The sequence below is a fragment of the Hippocampus zosterae genome, chromosome 6 (genome assembly GCF_025434085.1).
Source record: "Hippocampus zosterae strain Florida chromosome 6, ASM2543408v3, whole genome shotgun sequence".
Classification (NCBI taxonomy): Eukaryota; Metazoa; Chordata; class Actinopteri; order Syngnathiformes; family Syngnathidae; genus Hippocampus; species Hippocampus zosterae.
Window position 1 is genome coordinate 13,607,313 of NC_067456.1, and position 18,368 is coordinate 13,625,680.

Consider the following 18,368-nt stretch of genomic DNA (forward strand, 5'->3'; position numbering starts at 1 on the left):
TGTCATTTGCTGTTCACTGAAAATTACATCACAGTTGCTCAGGACTCCAGTAACAATCAATCATGGCTTGGCTTTAGAAAAGAAGAGAGCCATGCTTGATCGTTACCTGAGCTCAGAACAACTGTTACGTAATTTGCAATTGACAGAAAGTGGCAAAATGGCGGCCCCCTGAGATGGCTAAAACAGGTGGATTTCACCGCTTAACTCATATTCCAGAAATGCAACATTAATCTGAATGCCGTGTTTGGGCTAGTGGAGGCGCATAAAACATATTACTGTCAAGAATATTTTTGGGTTGACTTCCCCTTTAAACCAACATATTAAAAAGAAGTCATAATCAGAACCATAATATGTGCACTACCATGCTGCTGTTCCATGAAATGTTTCCCATTAGGGCGGGAGCAGAGAGAGAGCGGCAAGACGCAAAGGCTGGAGGGTGAGAGACTGGTCCTGGCTCAAGTTCCAAAGTTGGTTGTGCCTCTGTGCATTCTGAAGCCGAGCCCGGGTCCTGGGTTGGTGATTTCCTTTCCTGGGGTTCAACAGGTGGAGCGTCCCCAGTTGAATTATCGAAGTTTTCCTCATGGGTTGTATGAAGCTTTGCATTTGGTGTTGTGCAAGCATGGGAATCGCTCAGTGGAGAATTGGATGGGTTGTCTGAGATGACTTGCGCTAAAGTATCAGGAAGCCCCATCGCTTTGCAAAGTGTCTCTACTTGCATCACCAACCTCTCCTGTTGACTCCTCAGCCTCAAGTTCTCCTCTTGCAAACTAGCCAGCACCTGGGCCAGAGGCATCATCTGAATTTCTGCCTGCGCCAGCTGTGAATCAACTTGCTTTTGAAATGACTTGAGGTCACCGTGGATCTCCTCCACCACACATCTCAGCGCCAATTCAAAATTCCTCTGACTGAACTGCTCTTCTTCATCCTCCTGTTGTGAAAGCAGATCTCCAATGACCTCCTCTAAGCCAGATGCAGAACAAGCACTATCTGGGCTGCCTGGTGCCTCTGGACCCTCTGGGGCTGGTAGGAAATCCAAATTAACACCGGGCATTGTCACAATTGGCGTAACTGGCTGCAAAGATGTACGAATACCCCAATGTTCAGCTCTTCATGAATTTTAAACTCATTAAACTGAATTTAAAACGTCATTCAGATAATAGTTTTTAAAAAATTAAATCAGCCAACAAGTGTTCTCTCTTGCAGTCCTTTTCTAGGACCTGTCAAACAACATATGCTCTTTATACCCCCCACACGCCACCCCTCTTTACTGACCCAAACCGTGCCAACCAATGAGCATGCAAGGAATCCCACTGCCAAGGCAACAGGCGTTCCATCCCCTTTTTCCAGGTGCCACAGACATGTCTCTTTATCTCTGGCTCGTACATGATTCCATTGCGCAAGTCAGCTGCGGGGCAATGGTGGACGCTTCAGAGGGCACAATCATATATCAATTTCAAAAACAAACAAACAAAAAACAGCACAAGGCTTCACACTTCCATTGGAAGACAGACATGATTTGGCTATGTTTTTTGGCTGAAGATAGTTCATTGTGAGTTACACAAGTCTTTTAGTGTCCTTGAGATTGCTTGTTTGACTGTGGTTAAGGAACATCAGCGTGGTTGTTTTTACAAGACAATGCATCTTTATTTATAGATCGCTTTCACAAGAGCTGCAGCTGTAACAAAGCGCTTTTTGGACTAAAAGACTGGCGGACCACTGAATGTTAGTTTGAACTTGATCTCTTATTACATTTTTTCCAATAATATTTTGTTTAACATTTGAACACAAGCAACACAGGTCGAGACACTGCACACATGCTGCCTCGTATTCTTGAGTATGTTCACATTTACAGAGTCCAGTGCATTGTGGGTTTGCGAGAGAGTTGTTTATTCATTAAATGTTTCTGGATTATGTTAGTCAATTTGCACGTGACAAGTGGAACATCAGCATGATATCTACCTAGCTATCTGTAACCAAAATGATATGACTGAAATTACAGTACATTCCATTGTTTTAGTTTCTTTTTCAATTGCTGCCATGAGCTGGACTGGTGCTCACCAGTCCAATTCATGGCAGCAACATCACACTTTCGTTGTGGAAACATTTATCAAAACAAACGAATGTGTAACTGCAACACAACGAGGGTTCAGTTTGCACTTCAATCTTGGTAGACATGACCAGCTCTAAACACAATTTTGTTATTGATTACCAACTTCAGAGCTACTGGATCTGCATTGAAACGAAAATCAAACGGCCGACCTCGCACGGCCAGAACTCGGCTTGATTTTTCTAAAACATAACGAAACAGAATGGCATTAGATGTCCTTTAAAAAAATAAAAACACTTTTTTTGTTTCTTTACTTGATTTGCCTTTTATTTAACCTACAAATGTGTCAGATCATTTTGCCTGATCCTGTATAAACCCTGACTGCTGTGTTCCTAAAAATAATGCAGGGTACTATAGCACCCTATAAGGCACAGAAATAAAGGCATGCAGTGAACGAAGAAATATTAAATGCCTGAGGGCAAGTAGGGGTATAAAAATTTGCAGTTAGCCCCCACTCTGCAAAGCAGACTATCATTTGCAATGTACAGTATGTGAAGCGGTTGTTCAAACACCGTGTGACATGGCTCGGCGGTATTTTAACAATGGTGTCATCATCACACTGCAAATCTATGACAATCCATCAGTGACTGTGGCCCACTAGGGTGCAAGCAGCAAGTTACAATTATGAGCTGGGACTCAACAGTTATCTCTGTGACGATGACACAGACTGTGACTGCGCTGTCATCAGTCTGCTTCTATTATATTGGTGCTCAAGGACGAGTGCAGGGAGAGGAGCAGGAACAGCTGTGACGACAGACTGTAAGGAATTAATATTCAGCATCGGAAAACGCCTGATTGAATGCTCCCGTGGCCATTTTGACCTCATCCCTATTAATCTTATATTATTTGTAATATTGTATTATCTATAATGAGGGCAACTCCAAAGCTACATGCAGCAAGTGCAATGTTTGTTGATTTTGAAACTTTCTGAAATTCTGGGGTCTGGAAACGCATTCTCTCGCAGTTCTAATTTTTACACAATATTTATCTACAGTAGTAACTTGTATGGACATAGGACATTGATTTTAAGAAGAAAATTTGTGTGGCTAAATGGCTCCGGCAATTGGGCAATTACAATATAATATTATCAAGCTCAATAATCTAAACAGTGTAAGAATTATTTTCATCCAAATTTTCTTGAGATGGGCAGATGTCCATATGTTAGAGAAAGCAAAGAGGCAACGCTGCCTCTGGCCACAGCTGTCACCAATACAAGAGCAATAAAAATACAACGGAGGAAATAGTGGAGGTTTTTGTCAGTGGACCACCGAGGAGAAGCCAAGACCACACAAACAGATCAAAGAGTGAGACTATATGGTGATGTGGCCAGTGATAAAAATTAGACAACGCATCTCTAAATCCTTGCCAAGATGTAGTATACTGCCTAGAAAGTAACAAACATAATATAGACTGATATTTTTTACCCTCTCATATTTTCTGATGCATCAGGGATATTCACACAGAGCTACTTCAGTACACCTACACGTAAGGCTTTCACTATTGTATAGTTTTAGAATAGCTGATTGAATCAAACAATCGGATATGAATAATTTTGTAACAAAGTTAATTGTACACTTCTGAGGTCATACATTGTTTCAGATTCAGTTACGAGTCTGGTATGTAATTATCAGAAAATTGGTATAAATGTTAATCATTTTCCAAAATAAAAGCAAATGTCTTACGGTATTTTGATTACACAACTGGTCTGCTTTCATGAAGGACTACAGAAATCAGAATATTTACTGTTGAGACGATAAAATATGAAAGGGTTTGGCCAATTTTAACTTAAGACAAGCGCTATATAAATCAGCATGTATTGTATTGGATTGTATTGTAAGACTCATAATAATTCATCAAATAATTTTATTGATTAATTTTGGCACCTCTACCTGCACTGTCTAAAGAGATTTAGTACAATTGCGGTACAAAAACAAAAATATTGTTAAATTATCAACTCCGTGTTAAGAGTCAGGCAAAATTATGTGATGGTAAAACATTTCCTACAGCTCTGTATTGGATGCTCCGTATTGAACGTAGTGTTTTTAAAATGAAAATAAATAGGCAAACACAAAATTAAACCATTTTAAGATGCCTGCGTTAAACCAAATGACAAAAACTGACTTCTTGACATCCATGTTCAACTGATACAACAATGATGGCACTGTTGTGACTCATCACTTATAAACGGGTGCCTTCGTGGTACATGCATGCAGTCATCCCCGGTGCACGACACTTTCTGGCCATCGGTAATGTCAGTGGTTCAAAGGAACCTGGGGTGAAACAAACTTGGAACCAAAGCATTGATTTCGGCTAAAATATTGATTGAGGAGTGACCTATAGGTTTCTGGATATACGCCGTGATGTTGTAGGTGGTTTAAATATTTGATAACACTTACCTAAATTGCACATATCCTTAAAAGAAAGTAAGATATTACCTGTATGGTAGGTTGATATGCTCAGGTATCTCAGTCTCATTTCCAACAAAATGCTACCTTCTTCTGAAACACTGATGAAGTGTCTTAGTTCATACCTGTCTCAGTGAGGCTCTAACTGATGGGCATGCTCTCATTCCCAACACCTTATATCAAGCCTTCAGCCCCGTAGAGGCTCCTCCTAGCCACAATTAACCAACTCCTGGATCCCAAAACATTATGTCTGCCCTCACCAGTGCCATTAAAGAGTAGGCAAGACCCACCCTCCCTCCCCTCAGTTCATCAAAACACTTCCTTTCTTGGAGGGCAGTGAAGGTTACGAAGACAACAAATTGGATTTTAACCCCACACTGACCAGCGATAACCGTTGAACACCAGTCACTCTTCTCCATCAGCAGTCATCTCCAGATGCTTCCCAAAAGAGATGCATCTTATGCGTGGCCAAATAAAGACGCAATGGAACAACTCGTCTTTCGGTGTGATGGATGATAGTCAGATGTGACTTAACAAGCACTTCCTCAATAGATCTCAGTGGGCATTTCCCTGGTGTGAGAAAAGGAGGAATGCCCTGAGCACCACCTCCTCCTTTGCTCTCCTTAACATACCCTAGAAGGAAAGATGTGACTGGCTACCCTTGCTGTATTTGATAAACACCGCTCTTCCCTCTGCTTCCCTTACTCTGTCTGGTTTTCACAGAACAGACATGCCTGCTTCATTTATAGGGGATTTCTGTTGCAGAGAAACTCTGCAGATTCATTTGAACAAAATAACCCCAACGGAGTGTGTTCGATAAAGTGCTTTTCATATTTTGATCAGCCCTGGAGAGCCTCAGTGATGACTTACAATTAATTCCCAAAGCCAGTACCTTAATCGAGGATCCAGAAGAGATGCAGGCAGATGTGGTGATCTTGAATGGTGCGGGTCTCAGGCCAAGAGTCAGCTCTAATGTAGACAGAGATTCACATTTTAGGGTTTGGACATAAGGAAGGCCCTGCTATATATGTGTGCATGCTCTGGGCTCGCCATTAGTCTGTTACAGACTTGACTTGACATAAGATGCCAGACCGCGATAAAAATAAGACTCTAGTCGTACATGACGCAAGAAAGAAATATGTACATGACACCAATTTTCACATACGGTATATAAATTTTTGAGTGTTCATATGCATCATACCCCCCTCCCCCCACCAATCAAGAAACGTTTGATCACGATGTACCCAAGACTTGAAGAATGTTTGGGTGGGAGAACAGGAGACACAAATTGAAGTAAGTAAGAGTTTGCGGGTGAGGGGCAAACTAGCAAGCAGCATAGTAAGTGCACCGAATGCATCCTAAAGGAAGTCGAGGGTGTACAATAAATGCACAAGTCCTGCCTGACCGACTGAAATGAATTGTTTGGGTTGACAGGTTGAAGTAAAACTTACAATGCCTTGTTGTTTGGATGCACTGTTAAAAGATATCATGTCAATTTTGCTTCTGAAAGAAACGCATACATTCCTACCAGCTGACAATCACTTTGCATCTTAAACAAACACACCGACTGCTTTTATCACTCCTAAAGATCCTAATGACAAATTAAGTCTAAATCAAATTACAAACACCAAAAATGTGATTAAAAATGTCTTTACACTGTATACTAACTACAACATGTTCTGTGGCGGTTAAAACATGACAGCATGGTTGTTCGATGAATGCAAATTTATACGAACATTTTACACAAACAACTGCATAGTTGTTGTACATGGAATAAATTCTATAAGGTACAATGGACTGTAAATAGCTTAGAGGAAACCTCCAATTCACCCCTCAGACTTCTCGACTTTGAAAGCGAATCACACAGCACACAAAGCAGCGCGTTGTGTTGGTTTACAAAGTCTGTTCTATCCTACTCCTCAGTCTGGTTGGAGAGGGACAGTTTTTGTGTCCCTTGTGCTGATATACTTTCTGTGGTCAACCTCTGACCTCACCCACTCAACAAGGCGCCTCTATAACAAGCACCCTTTAGAACGAGCGTGCTTCTTCATATTCAGTAGTATGACGAAACGCTTTGTCATCACCCCACGTGTGACTTGTGACTGGTGAGTGGTGCTTGTCACTTTCCACAGCTCGGAGAGTAGGAGGCCTGCTTCTGATGTGTAAAAGAGTAAATAACAGCTGCTGCCAAACAACAATGCCCTAATTATCAAAATGCTACCTAAACCGGAGTCAAAGTGTTTCCTGTTGCTAACATGCCCTACCTGTTCTCTGCCCCAGTGCATTAGCTGTGATGCGTGGGGACATGTTGCTGATGGGGACAATGTTGCCCCTCCGAGACGAAGATGTCGTACGACCATCCTTGATCTCAATGGTGAGGACCGTCTTCATGTCTTGGTCTGCTTCTTGGGTGTTCTGCTGCCCAGCTTCTCTCCCTGGGGTCTGGTCTTCCTTTGACTCCCTCAAGACGAGCTCACTCTTCTCGGCCGGGTGCGTCGTACCACCCATGGCCTGCTGGGATTGGTCGGTTGAAGGCAGAGGTTTGTTAGCCACACCTCTGAGTTGAGGTGTGGCCTGACTCTTGGATGCAGCAGAGGTGTTCGCTGCGGTGTCTGCGCGCACCCATGCTGGCCTGTTGCCAGAAGTGATGAGGGATGTTGCAGTGGGAGTCAACAGCTCCGCACCTCTGGAGAAGTTTGTCTGGCCACTGCTGCTTAAGGGAGCCTTCTTCAAAGCTGGGGAAATTATGTTCTGACTGGCCTCATTGAACTTGCGCATCCGATCCCGAACTGAGTTGGTGCGCTTGGACTGTTCCAGCGGAAGATCTTTCTTCTCAGGTGCTGTGAATTTAAACAGGAGTGAAGCTGAAATTCTTTCATCTGAATGCACAACATTGACTGTCATTCTGATATCTTAGAACGTGGTCATAATATTGTCGCTGTATGTTTGTTTTATGGTCTAGCCTCGACATGAAGAGTATTACGCGACGTGAGAGTATAAAATGGGGTCATCTTTAACCACATATTATAAATTCTTAGATTACTATTGTGGCATTAGACAAAAAACCTAGCATTCTCTTGGCTGATATCCATCACTGCATGGAATTAAACACATACTGTACAATGCTGAATTGGGATGCGAGTTTTACTTAGGTCTGTTGTATTTCAAATCTTTCCCCATTGAAATGTCAATCTGTTCCAGCGTCTCCCCCCCCCCCCCCCAAAAAAAACAACAATGCAAAGAACTAAGCTGTTTGTGCATCATAATTCGTTGTTGACCCTTCTAGTGTGTGTGAATTGGCCACCGGGCAGCAGTGTAATGCAGTCATGCAGCTATGCAAAGGTGTTTCAATCAATTATTGCAAATGATACGGTACGTCTGCAGTAACGAGTTATTTTTCGATAAAGAAAATATTGTTTTTCTACTTGTGTTGCTGTACCATTTGGTGTTCAAATATCTGCTGTAACACTGCCATATAAATGCTATTTATGTAGTAAACCAATATGCGTCGTCATTAAACTAACAAACTTCAGCCTCTTTTTGATTTTTTCTGACACTCTCTGTCAAACTGCTTTTTGTAAAGTGAGCTGAGTTGAGTTCACTGTCAAACAACATGCGTGTCCCAATTTTTGCTTGAAAGTCAAAGTAAATAAACAATTACCGGTAGTCTTTATATGTGTGTGTGTGTGTGTAAAAAAAAAACCTGAAGTCGTGTTAAACTTATCACAAGCCACCCATGCATAATGAGCAATTAGTTCATTTTTCTTTCCTTACCAGCATTCTTGCCATGAGTGAGGGTTTGATCACATGCTCTCATCTATATGAAGGAAACCAAAAACAGAACAGAGCCATCAGTGGAGAGAAGTGCAGAGAGTTGAAGTTCAATTGCAATAGATTAATAAACACACAGTGCGCTATTGTGGATTGAAGAGGCTTTTAAGTTGTTATGGATGGCTGTTGTGCAAGTTACCGGTACACATTATCCAACATACAGTGCAAAATTGACTGCTGGTGGTTTTATTACAAAACACTTGTATTTTGAGTGAAGTTGCGGGGCTCGGTTCTTTTTTTGGTGTTTACATTACATTCAGCCTTCGGAGCATCAGCCTAAATCGAAATGGAGAGTTGAGGCTAGGCTAGGGTAAACGCATTTGAAGAAGAAATCCTACACAAGAAGTAACAGTTAACACTGATGATTGTGTCTTCTGTGCTTTTGGGTGAAGAGAGACAGAACAATGCCTTCTCCTCTCAAACAACAGGTGAAGTTCACATACAACTGCTGAGGGAAACAGAGCTACTCAGATGCAGATGTGTTTGATTGTGTAGCTGAGCAACAAAGGGATAAACAGGCCAGAACTGGATGTCAGCACAGTGCGCCTATGGGTGCCAATGTAACCTGGGTGTTACCGAAGTGCCGAGTGGGTGTCAGGGGGAAAGAAAGTGACAGCTCATAAACGCATGCTTTGTGACCAAACAGCGCCCCCTGGCGGTCAGATTTGGACAGTTACAGGGGGGAAAAAATACTTTTTCACTCACACACAAAAGGTCTTGGTGGGTAAAATTACAATTTTACTCTATGTGGACGAACAACTCCGAGAACGCTCTTATTTCAGATCAAAGCCTTTCATTCCTTTTAGAAAGTTGTGACAGTTTGTAGTCTCTTGAAGAGATGTGATATGTTTTGAGTTAGCATTTGAGGCTGTTATTTGTGTCTCCATTGAACATTTTTACCAAATGACCACCAGAGCTGACAATATAGAATGTCATTTACCTTTTGATTCAGGATGTCGTGCTTTTCCTCTTCAATACCATTGAGCGGGGAAGTTTCAGGCAGTTTGCGAGACAGGGCCGATCCATCTGTAAGATCCTGGTCGACGAGGTGGTCATGGCTGGACATAATGTGGAGGCTTCTGTTCTCACTTTCCGAGTCGGTACTGTGAGCTGAAACACTTGTGTCCACCTCCTCTCCATCTTCTGGACACTTCTCTTCAGAGAACATACTCACACTGTGATCTGATGTTCCAGAGTCAGTGCGGTTTCTTGACAAATCAATGCTGTCAAAACCACCAGAACCAAGAGGGAGCCCGACACAAGAATCGGAGCCACCTGTAGCGATTGTCTGATTGATGCATGATTGGGATTCGATACTATGCTCTGACGTCCCAGAGTCTTGTCTGCTGCGCTGAGAGGAGCGCTGGCTTCTTTCTGAGGCTCCAGAATCTGAACGTGCTCTGTAGGTTGAGTTAAGGCTCTCTTCTGTCATCACAGAATCCATATTGGATCTGGAAAGTAAAGAGGTCATGCTGCAGTCTGAAGCTGCAGAATCAGACGTCTGATGGTGAGACAGAACCAGGTCAGGCTCTGTGACCACTGCTTCTCTCTGTGGCTGGATCAGCAGAGGTGCAGAGCCATCCTCTTTTGCCAAATGGTCAAGAACGAGTACCATGCTGGAGTTGGAGCCTGCAACGCAGAAGATGAAGAGTGCAAAGTGGGTTTAGCGCAGGGATGTCAATGCTGTCGTTTGTAATCGGAAAATGCTTCCAAACAACGACACAGATTGAACATGACACAGAACATTTCACCAGCCTGACATACCTTACCGGCAAGAAGCCATGTGGCGATATCTAAACGTAAACACTGATAAGAACACAATAAGAGGATGGCAAAGGGTAGCGACAGTTTATGTCCACCCCACAAAATGTGGTGGCCAGCTGTCAAGTGAATACCGAGTTTCACTTGCTGCCTCAAATTCTTATGCTTTTTCCAAATTGCAAAATGTTTCACCAGCATCGTGAATCTATGAACTACTCATAATTCTAGAGCCGCTCCATAATGTTCTTCATTAACACACACACACACATCTCTTTTGGGGGAAAAAGACTTCAGTAAAACAATTAAGCGATTGTACGATCACGCATCACCCCCTTCAGTTGTCCTGCTCCAGTTTTATTTTAGAACTGAAATGTCTGACGCTACAGGCTACATTTAAGTGAAATGTGCGTGAAGAAAAAATAAAAATAAAGAAAAGAAAATACAGTGAGATGTTCAAAAGTCATGAATAACAAGTTATTACTCTAAACAGTGAAAATTGTAACGGGCTGAAAAAACAAGTCTGTTTTGTATTTTGAACAATACTTAATACTTAGTAATGAAACACATTTTCAACACAATGTCTTCATAATATGTTCTATGTACCCCCACTATTCTAAATATTGCATTCCTGATTGTATTTTGAACAATACTTAATACTTAGTAATGAAACGCATTTTCAACACAATGTCTTCATAATATGTTCTATGTACCCCCACTATTCTAAATATTGCATTCCTGATTAATAATGTGTTGGTGGAATATGATTTAAGCAGCAAAATCCATCAGTTTTTTTCCCATTTCAGGAGGCGGCCATTTTGCCACTTGCTGTTGACTGAAAATGACATCACAGTTGCTCAGGGCTCAGGTAACGACCATTCAAGGCTCACCTGTTTTATAAATTTGTCATGTGACGTTTGCAAGTTGAGTCGTGATCGGTCGTTACCTTAGCGATGTCATTTTCAGTTGATAAGTTCCAAAATGGTCACTCCACGAGATGGATAAAAATATATTTTGCAACTTAATTCATATTCCACAAGCACAAAATACAGTGTTTAGACAAGTGGTGGTGCATAGAACATATTGGTGTAAAGATTTTTAAATTTTTCTTTTTTTATTTGACTACACCTTTGAGTATTCACTATTTCCTCTTTGTTTCACTGGATATGACGAGAAGTAACAGGTAGTATTGAAGTGACTGAAAAGGGGGGGAAATGACATACTTCCGGATACACACAGATCAAAGAGACACCGGGAAAGAAAATATCACCCAGGATCAGAGAGTTGACACATGGAGACACGACGGGATGTCAGCATTTCCTCCTGACTAGCCTCTGTTCCAGAGATAGATTTGTCAGATTGTGTTGCAAATAAAAGAGGAGGAAGTGGAGCGATGAAGCAGGCAGTGCTGCTAAAAGGTAGGCCAACGTCAAGGAGGAAGTGAAATAGAGACAAGAGCTTTCATTCCCCTCCGTCTGAGCTCCTTCGCCATTCCCGCTCTCCTCAGGAAACCACACTCCAAACAACACAGCGGCGCCCACATCCTTTCTTCCTCTAAACACACAACAGTAGGTTTAATGGGGGAAATATCTGTGGCTGGGCACATTCCTGAGATGGAGAAACCAGATCAGACTCGAGTTATCAAGCAGCTGACTTTACCCCTGCGAAGAAGTAATATGTATGCTTTCTATAGCCATTTGTTTGTTTTTGCTTGGTCGTTAGGTAAGTGGAGATGCAGTCCTACGATTCCCCCTTCCATTAACCTCGCAAGAAAAAGGCTCTTTTTTTAACCCATTCACATTACCATAGCAGTCTCCTATTATTAGAGTTGTTTAATTCATTAAATTGAAAGTACCATGCCCCCCCCAAAAAAAAACAACAACAAAAAACACATCACACTGGAATACGTTTTCAATCCCGTACAATTTAGCCAGAATTCTATCTCCCACTGATTGGCTGGTTCCGATTTGTGGCACTTTGAATACTTAACATTAGATATCAGCAGTGATACTGTATCTAATTGACCAATTTCCTCAATGAATTAAAGGTAGCGAGAAACCAAGCATGTTGGTTCCCCTGAGACGAGCGCACAATGTGTACCACGGCCGACTGAATTGGACACTCATGTACAAACTAGTCACATACTTACAGATGTACATCTGGTAATTGACACTTATCCACATACCAACTTGCTGCATAGGGGGCGGGGGAAGCGGGGTGTGTGTGGATAGTGGGAATGCGATCTTACAAACCACAAGCAAAATAGCACAGTTGTCCAGGAAGAAGTGGATTTCTATGGTCACTACATTATAAAAATATAATAATGTGAAATGGCTGAGAAATAACACAGAGAGCATGGATATATGAGGGGCTTTCATTGTTTTCAGTTATATTTATAACTAAGTGGTACGACTGTATTCACAGGCATCAATGGTGGGCAGAATATCAAGTGGTCATGCCAGACAAGGATATAATGGCTCCCGCTGAGTCTATACAAACATTTCATTTTCTAAATCATAGCCCTGGCAGTAGAAGATACTATAGAGCACAATATGCTGATCACATGGATATATATTTAAAGCTTGTAAATACTGTCAAAGCTTTTTTTGTCTGAGAAGCATGGGAATGTGTTTTTATAATGTTTACAATTTCAAAGAATGCGCTTTTTACAGGCTCATCTCTCATTTTCACATACTTTTGCCCGGGGGGGTCAACTAGCCACTCGGAAAACCACCGGCTCACACTGCCTACTCACTCCTGCCCCAACCACATAATGTTCTCCGTCTTTGTTGAGAAGTGCTTTTCACTGGTGGTCTTTTTTTGTTGTTGACACTAGCTACACCCTGTCTTAAATTATAAGGCGGGAATAAATCAGGAACATGAGGAGATTTGCTGTGCCACATCAAGAAAACATGGGTGCTGTTCTGGTATCAACTTTATATTTTTTCGAGTTGTGGCTGCTGGGTTTCCCATTGTCAGTTCCTAAAACCCAGAGCCAAAATTCAGATCCATGAGACGGACTCATGGATGAGGTCAAATAGAATTGTATTATGGTTGTAGAGAAGGGAGGTAATTGTACGCGAATAGCACTTGTGTCACGACTCAAGGATGATTACGCAGTAAATTACAATGTTTAATAAGGACAGTGATAAAAGAAGCTTTAGATATAAATACTGTAAATACAGTATTACTAAGATATCAATGATCAGGTATAATTAAAAAAAAATCTATTCATTCTGCTCTGAAGGCCTGTATTCATGCCGTTTTATTAATGGCCTCAACAGTTTACAGAACTTTCTTCACACTAAAGAGTCCAAAAAAATTTAAGCCGATGGCTTAAATGCGTCTGCACAGTTAATAAAGCTAGATGAAAGGTTTAAAAGATTCAAAGCTAATATGACTCTTTGACTGCCACCTGAGAAGAAACACTCTTTTAGCTGGCTGTTTTAACAAGCATTTGAGAGGAAGTTGTATTTAACTGCCTTAATGTAGCCACGAGTTGATTGCACACACATGGTCAGTGTTTTCTTGCAAGTTATCTAAATTTGACCTTCAGGTGAATGTTTACAGCCTATACAAGCTTTTGTATAGCAACAATCACAGATGTGTGGGATGTGGAAAATGGATCCAAGTGTGAGGGTGTGCCCTATTTATAGAGAAGTGGTTCTTACCTAGTCTGTGCAGCTCTCGACTTTGGTTCGTCTGCTGGCCACGCAACTCTCGGATCTGAGATTTAATGTGGTCTTGTTCACAGTCCTGCTCTCGCCGCTGGAAAAATGACAAAGATGATAAAACCATTAACTTAATTTCTGAGGTCAACAGAGATTTCTTGTTAGAGGTCAACTGCTCTGTTCGGAGACACAGCCATGCTGTGCAACATGCTTGCCAGGTGGAAAAGAACAAGAAAATTAGAGAAACATTTTGTGGACAGATTCAAGTTCAAGGGCAGCAGACAATTTGTCAGATGACCCCGAGCACCGAATTTAAGCCACAGTACACTGTCAAGACAGTGAAGCATGGTGGTGCAAACATAATATGGAAATGTTTCTCTTCCGACAACGTCAGTCATATTTATCGCATATCAGGGATCACAGCTCAGTTTGCATGTATCAAACTACTAGAAGGCATCATGTTTCAGAAATGCCCTTAAAATTACGGTTTCACCAAGACAATGATGTCAAACACATCCGTAAATGAGCAGCATCTATGTTCCAGACCAAATTAAAAGGTTATGCAACAGTCAGCCCAACCCACATACCCAAACTTGTGTGACATAAAAATTATGTTTCTGAGGCAAAATCAAGATATGGAGGGGAATGAAATTTTGTCAAACCATCCTGGGCAGCAATACTAATTCACGGGTGAAAGAACTTCAAATCCAGTCAAATCAATGCAATACAGATGTGAAGCAGGTCTCCATAAAACAGTGGCTAAAGAACTGAATTAGTGATTCACAGGAATGCTAACTCTTAGAGCAGTGGTCACCAACATGGTGCCCGCGGGCACCAGGTAGCCCGTGAAGACCACTTGAGTAGCCCGCCAGTGCCTGGACATTGTGATTTGCTAGTAGAAATTATGATTTAAAAATGCAAACATTGGCAGTACTGTGAGACATTTCGAAACACGATCAAAGTCTGACAATTTAAATCATCAAGTATTAAAAATAACACATCCTCATATTATTGAAGGTATTTTGGACAAATATGTTATTTCAGACGTGTATCAATTTGGTAGCCCTTCACACAATCGGTACACATGAAGTTGCTCTCACCCTCAAAAATGTTGGTGACACCTGTCTTAGAGTGTTCAATTCAGTATATGGTAAATATTTCCATCTGTTAATGCTTCATTTTCTTTAAAATAAATTGAATTTTTTAATTACACAGGTAAACACATTTATTGATTTCCATTAATTAGAGAATGTAACAATAATAGTACATAATATAGCATTATATTTAGTAATCTTTTTGAATTAAGGGTTAAGTTCAGCTGCGATTGGCTGGCAACCAGTTCTGGGTTTACTATTGCCTGAAGACGACTAGGATGTGATGGACGGTTGGATTCAGCAACAGGTGGATTTTTTTTCCTGAAATTTCAAAGCTATAAATTACAATGCATGGTAAAATCCTGCATAAGCTTTTATCTTGTAGGTCAAACTCTCAAAAACTCAATGTGTTTGGGATTTTTTTTTAAATCAGCATCAAAAATATGTTTAGGATAACAATATCTGGTTAAAATTTGCTCTTGGCTAATGTTAATAAGAGTAGGAGCTTTACTTACATTTTCAGACCCTCTGCTATTTTGAACACAACTGTATGTTCACAAGCGTAGGCATTGTAAACGCTATCACATTAGGCTGACCCTAAAGCAACCATAACATAACAAGACCCTGAAAACACACTACAAAACTCGAACGAACGCTCACACAATCAGTGTGAAAACAGACAAGACAAACCATCTCAAAGGCCTTTCAATGAAGTCACTGTGATTAGAGACTAAGCAAAGCTGGGTTGGCTGGAGACACAGACAAAATACACAATATTTTCAACTGCCGGTACAAGTGAGATACATTCTATAGTGTTGACTGTTGAGTTCCCCGCCTTTGGTAGGTTATGGAGCATAGCAATAATTCCAATCGGAAAAAATGTCAACAGGAAAGGTGTTTCTCTGTTAGGGTAAGCAACAATCATACCACATTATTAGCAGTGTCAAAAGCAATAATGTGTTTACCGGTTCAGGCTTTACATTTTGAAATCTAGTTGAGATCACTGTGTGCGAGTCTTCAGAAAGAAATGAACTGGAATTTCGTGGCCAAGTAAATGAAGAACCAAGATGCTCGCATCCCATCATTGTTTCCATTGCACTTTCTCCGCTTGTGGAACAAAAATCTTAAGAACATAGAACATTGCCTCACTTTAAAAAAAAATCCTTCAAATTCTAATCACAGTGGCCAATGCTCACAAATCAAACGGAGTCGACTACACCAAAAACCTTAAATTCTTTGTAATGTTTCCTTCACGAGTTAGTGAAGTGCTTGATTAACTCGGAAGAATACAAATAGGGTTATTTTTCCCTATTTAGCACAACAAACTAAAGACAAGTGCAAGTGGACCGACACCAGAGCCGCGGGTGGGATCATGGTGTTTGAGCTATAAACACAATTAGAGAGAAAGAGCCTTTCCGCGCCTGCCTTTTGCTTCCAGAAGCAGTGACGGCCATCAGTTCACAGCTTCCACTTAAGCACCGGGAACATGTTTTTCAGAGGGGGGGAAAAAAAAAAAGGAGGAGTAGACGGACATGCAAACCTGCTGCTAGTTGCCATGCTGTCATTAGTGGCTTCCCACTGGTCCAGACAGCTGAGACCTTAAAGAGTCAACAGTGACACCGGTCCGCTGCCCTGCTTCGTTGAAAAACTCACCCCAACTTGGCCACAGGAGCATGTTTGTGTTAAGACTGTAATTACAAATGCTCATAGCGATGACCAAAAATATGGGGACTGTCCTCTCGTGTGACCACAGCAAGGCGTAGGCCATCTGTACTCTCCTGAACCGCCAAAGGCACCAGCTAACAACAGTGCAGATTAAGGAATGCTAAAACAGAGGCCTGCTCCTTCTGGACCATGCGCTTCAGACATATGGATTAATAATGTGAGGTTCAGTGTTCACCACTGCCATGGAATTTGCATCAGTGTTCCATGATGCCATCATGTGGAAGGGAGATGAAACCTGCCGGCTTTTCCATTACTGCCTCAACACGGTCGGCCCATCTCCAAAGTCAAAGCTACAGTAGCAATCATGTCTGCATTGCAGTCTGGGATGATGGAACCCACAAAGGAAATTCATTCGCAGTACTTTCTGCTCCTCATCACATGGGCATCCATTTCTAGAGCTTCACAAGGAATCATTTTTGCGGTGTTGGTTTTTTTGTTGTTGTTGTTTTTCTTTTTGGTCAAGTTTTTCAAAACATGTTTTACAATGAGCCTTCTTAGGTTCAGAAAGGCATTTTTACAACTTTAAGAACGAACTACAACCATCCTCAAGGGAAAATACACATACACCATCACAACTTGAACGCAACATACAATATACTAATCTCGTACTCCGACTACAATTATTTACACCTTGGCCCAAATATGAGCTAAAGTGAATTTGTATCACCATTAAAGTGGACACCTTAAAGCTGAACATGTCACACACGCACAAAAGAAATGCAAAATGTTATGTGAAACAAAATCTACCATTCTCTAAGAGAGATCCTGTCATGTAAAAAAATGGCATAGAGGATATCAACACATCTTAAAGTCTTTGCTATTCCCTGTGTAATGTCAAGCTAAAAGACACACAGCTTGCACTTTCACTCAAATCTATAAACTTCACTTTTTTCCCTTATGTACGGACCTCCAGTTAAGGTCACCTGTCTTCTATGGCATACAAAGCCACAAGGAGAACCAGTGTCACAAAATGATTCCAAGTTTAGAATCACCAAAAGTGTCTCCCTGAATGAAAATGGAGTGCATGCATCAAGGTGATCATTTACATCATGAGAGGAAAGCTGCCAGTTAAGCTGAAGAAACTTGTTCACAAACCTGAAACGTAACCAGCGGGGCAGGACTGTTCCATTCTTCAGTCATATAATAAAAAATGTCATTGAAAAGTTGTCTAGATGGCTTGTTCTGTGCCAAAGGGACAAGTGTAGCAATTGGTGTAGGACACACATCTGGAGGAAAAGAAGACTGACATTTACCTCTTAACAAGAGCGACCGCCCCCTCTCTTGCTCTTGCTCTCTCGCATTTAACCCTCTGGAGTCAGGACGTCCGCTAACTCATTACACACAGACGGCATGTGCACAAACATACACACCCCACAAACAAGCCACTCCCTCGATTTCCTCTACCTCCCCTTCTGTCTCCACGGGGATCTGAACCCAACGCACACACACAACTTCCACTGCCCCAACACACACACAAAAGCACAAGTTAATGGCTCGCCCGGTTGACACATTGACTTCTGACATTCGGCCTTCATTTTGACCTTGCTTTTCCACCAAAATGCCACATTCACGTAACATCAGAAAATGTAAAATTCTAAATAGACCAGGTTACATGGACTATATATCAAATACAGAAAGGTTGTCAAAATACACTACCAATCAATTTGAACATCAACAAAATGCAGAACTTCAAGCATTTTGAAAGGAAATATTCGCCTTCTGTGAAAACTGCTAATAAGTGAATTTTTGAGGGAATAGCTAAGGAAATGTTCCACAG

At 41.4% G+C, this 18,368-nt stretch overlaps 1 protein-coding gene across 7 annotated transcripts in view; it reads right to left on the bottom strand.

The window, feature by feature from the left end:
* Positions 1-18,368, bottom strand: part of smtnb (smoothelin b) — a 48,211-nt gene that overhangs the window by 9,079 nt on the left and 20,764 nt on the right. For 6 of the 7 annotated variants that reach the window (XM_052067610.1, XM_052067607.1, XM_052067606.1 and 3 more), the window contains exons 6-10: positions 13,773-13,869; positions 9,284-9,972; positions 8,287-8,329; positions 6,777-7,352; positions 5,405-5,481 (exon numbers count right to left, since the gene is read on the bottom strand). In XM_052067610.1, the coding sequence (XP_051923570.1) occupies positions 5,405-5,481; positions 6,777-7,352; positions 8,287-8,329; positions 9,284-9,972; positions 13,773-13,869 (1,482 nt within the window). Of the gene's footprint in view, positions 1-5,404; positions 5,482-6,776; positions 7,353-8,286; positions 8,330-9,283; positions 9,973-13,772; positions 13,870-17,686; positions 17,894-18,368 lie in introns of those variants that run through there. The other variant, XM_052067613.1, reaches the window with a different exon arrangement.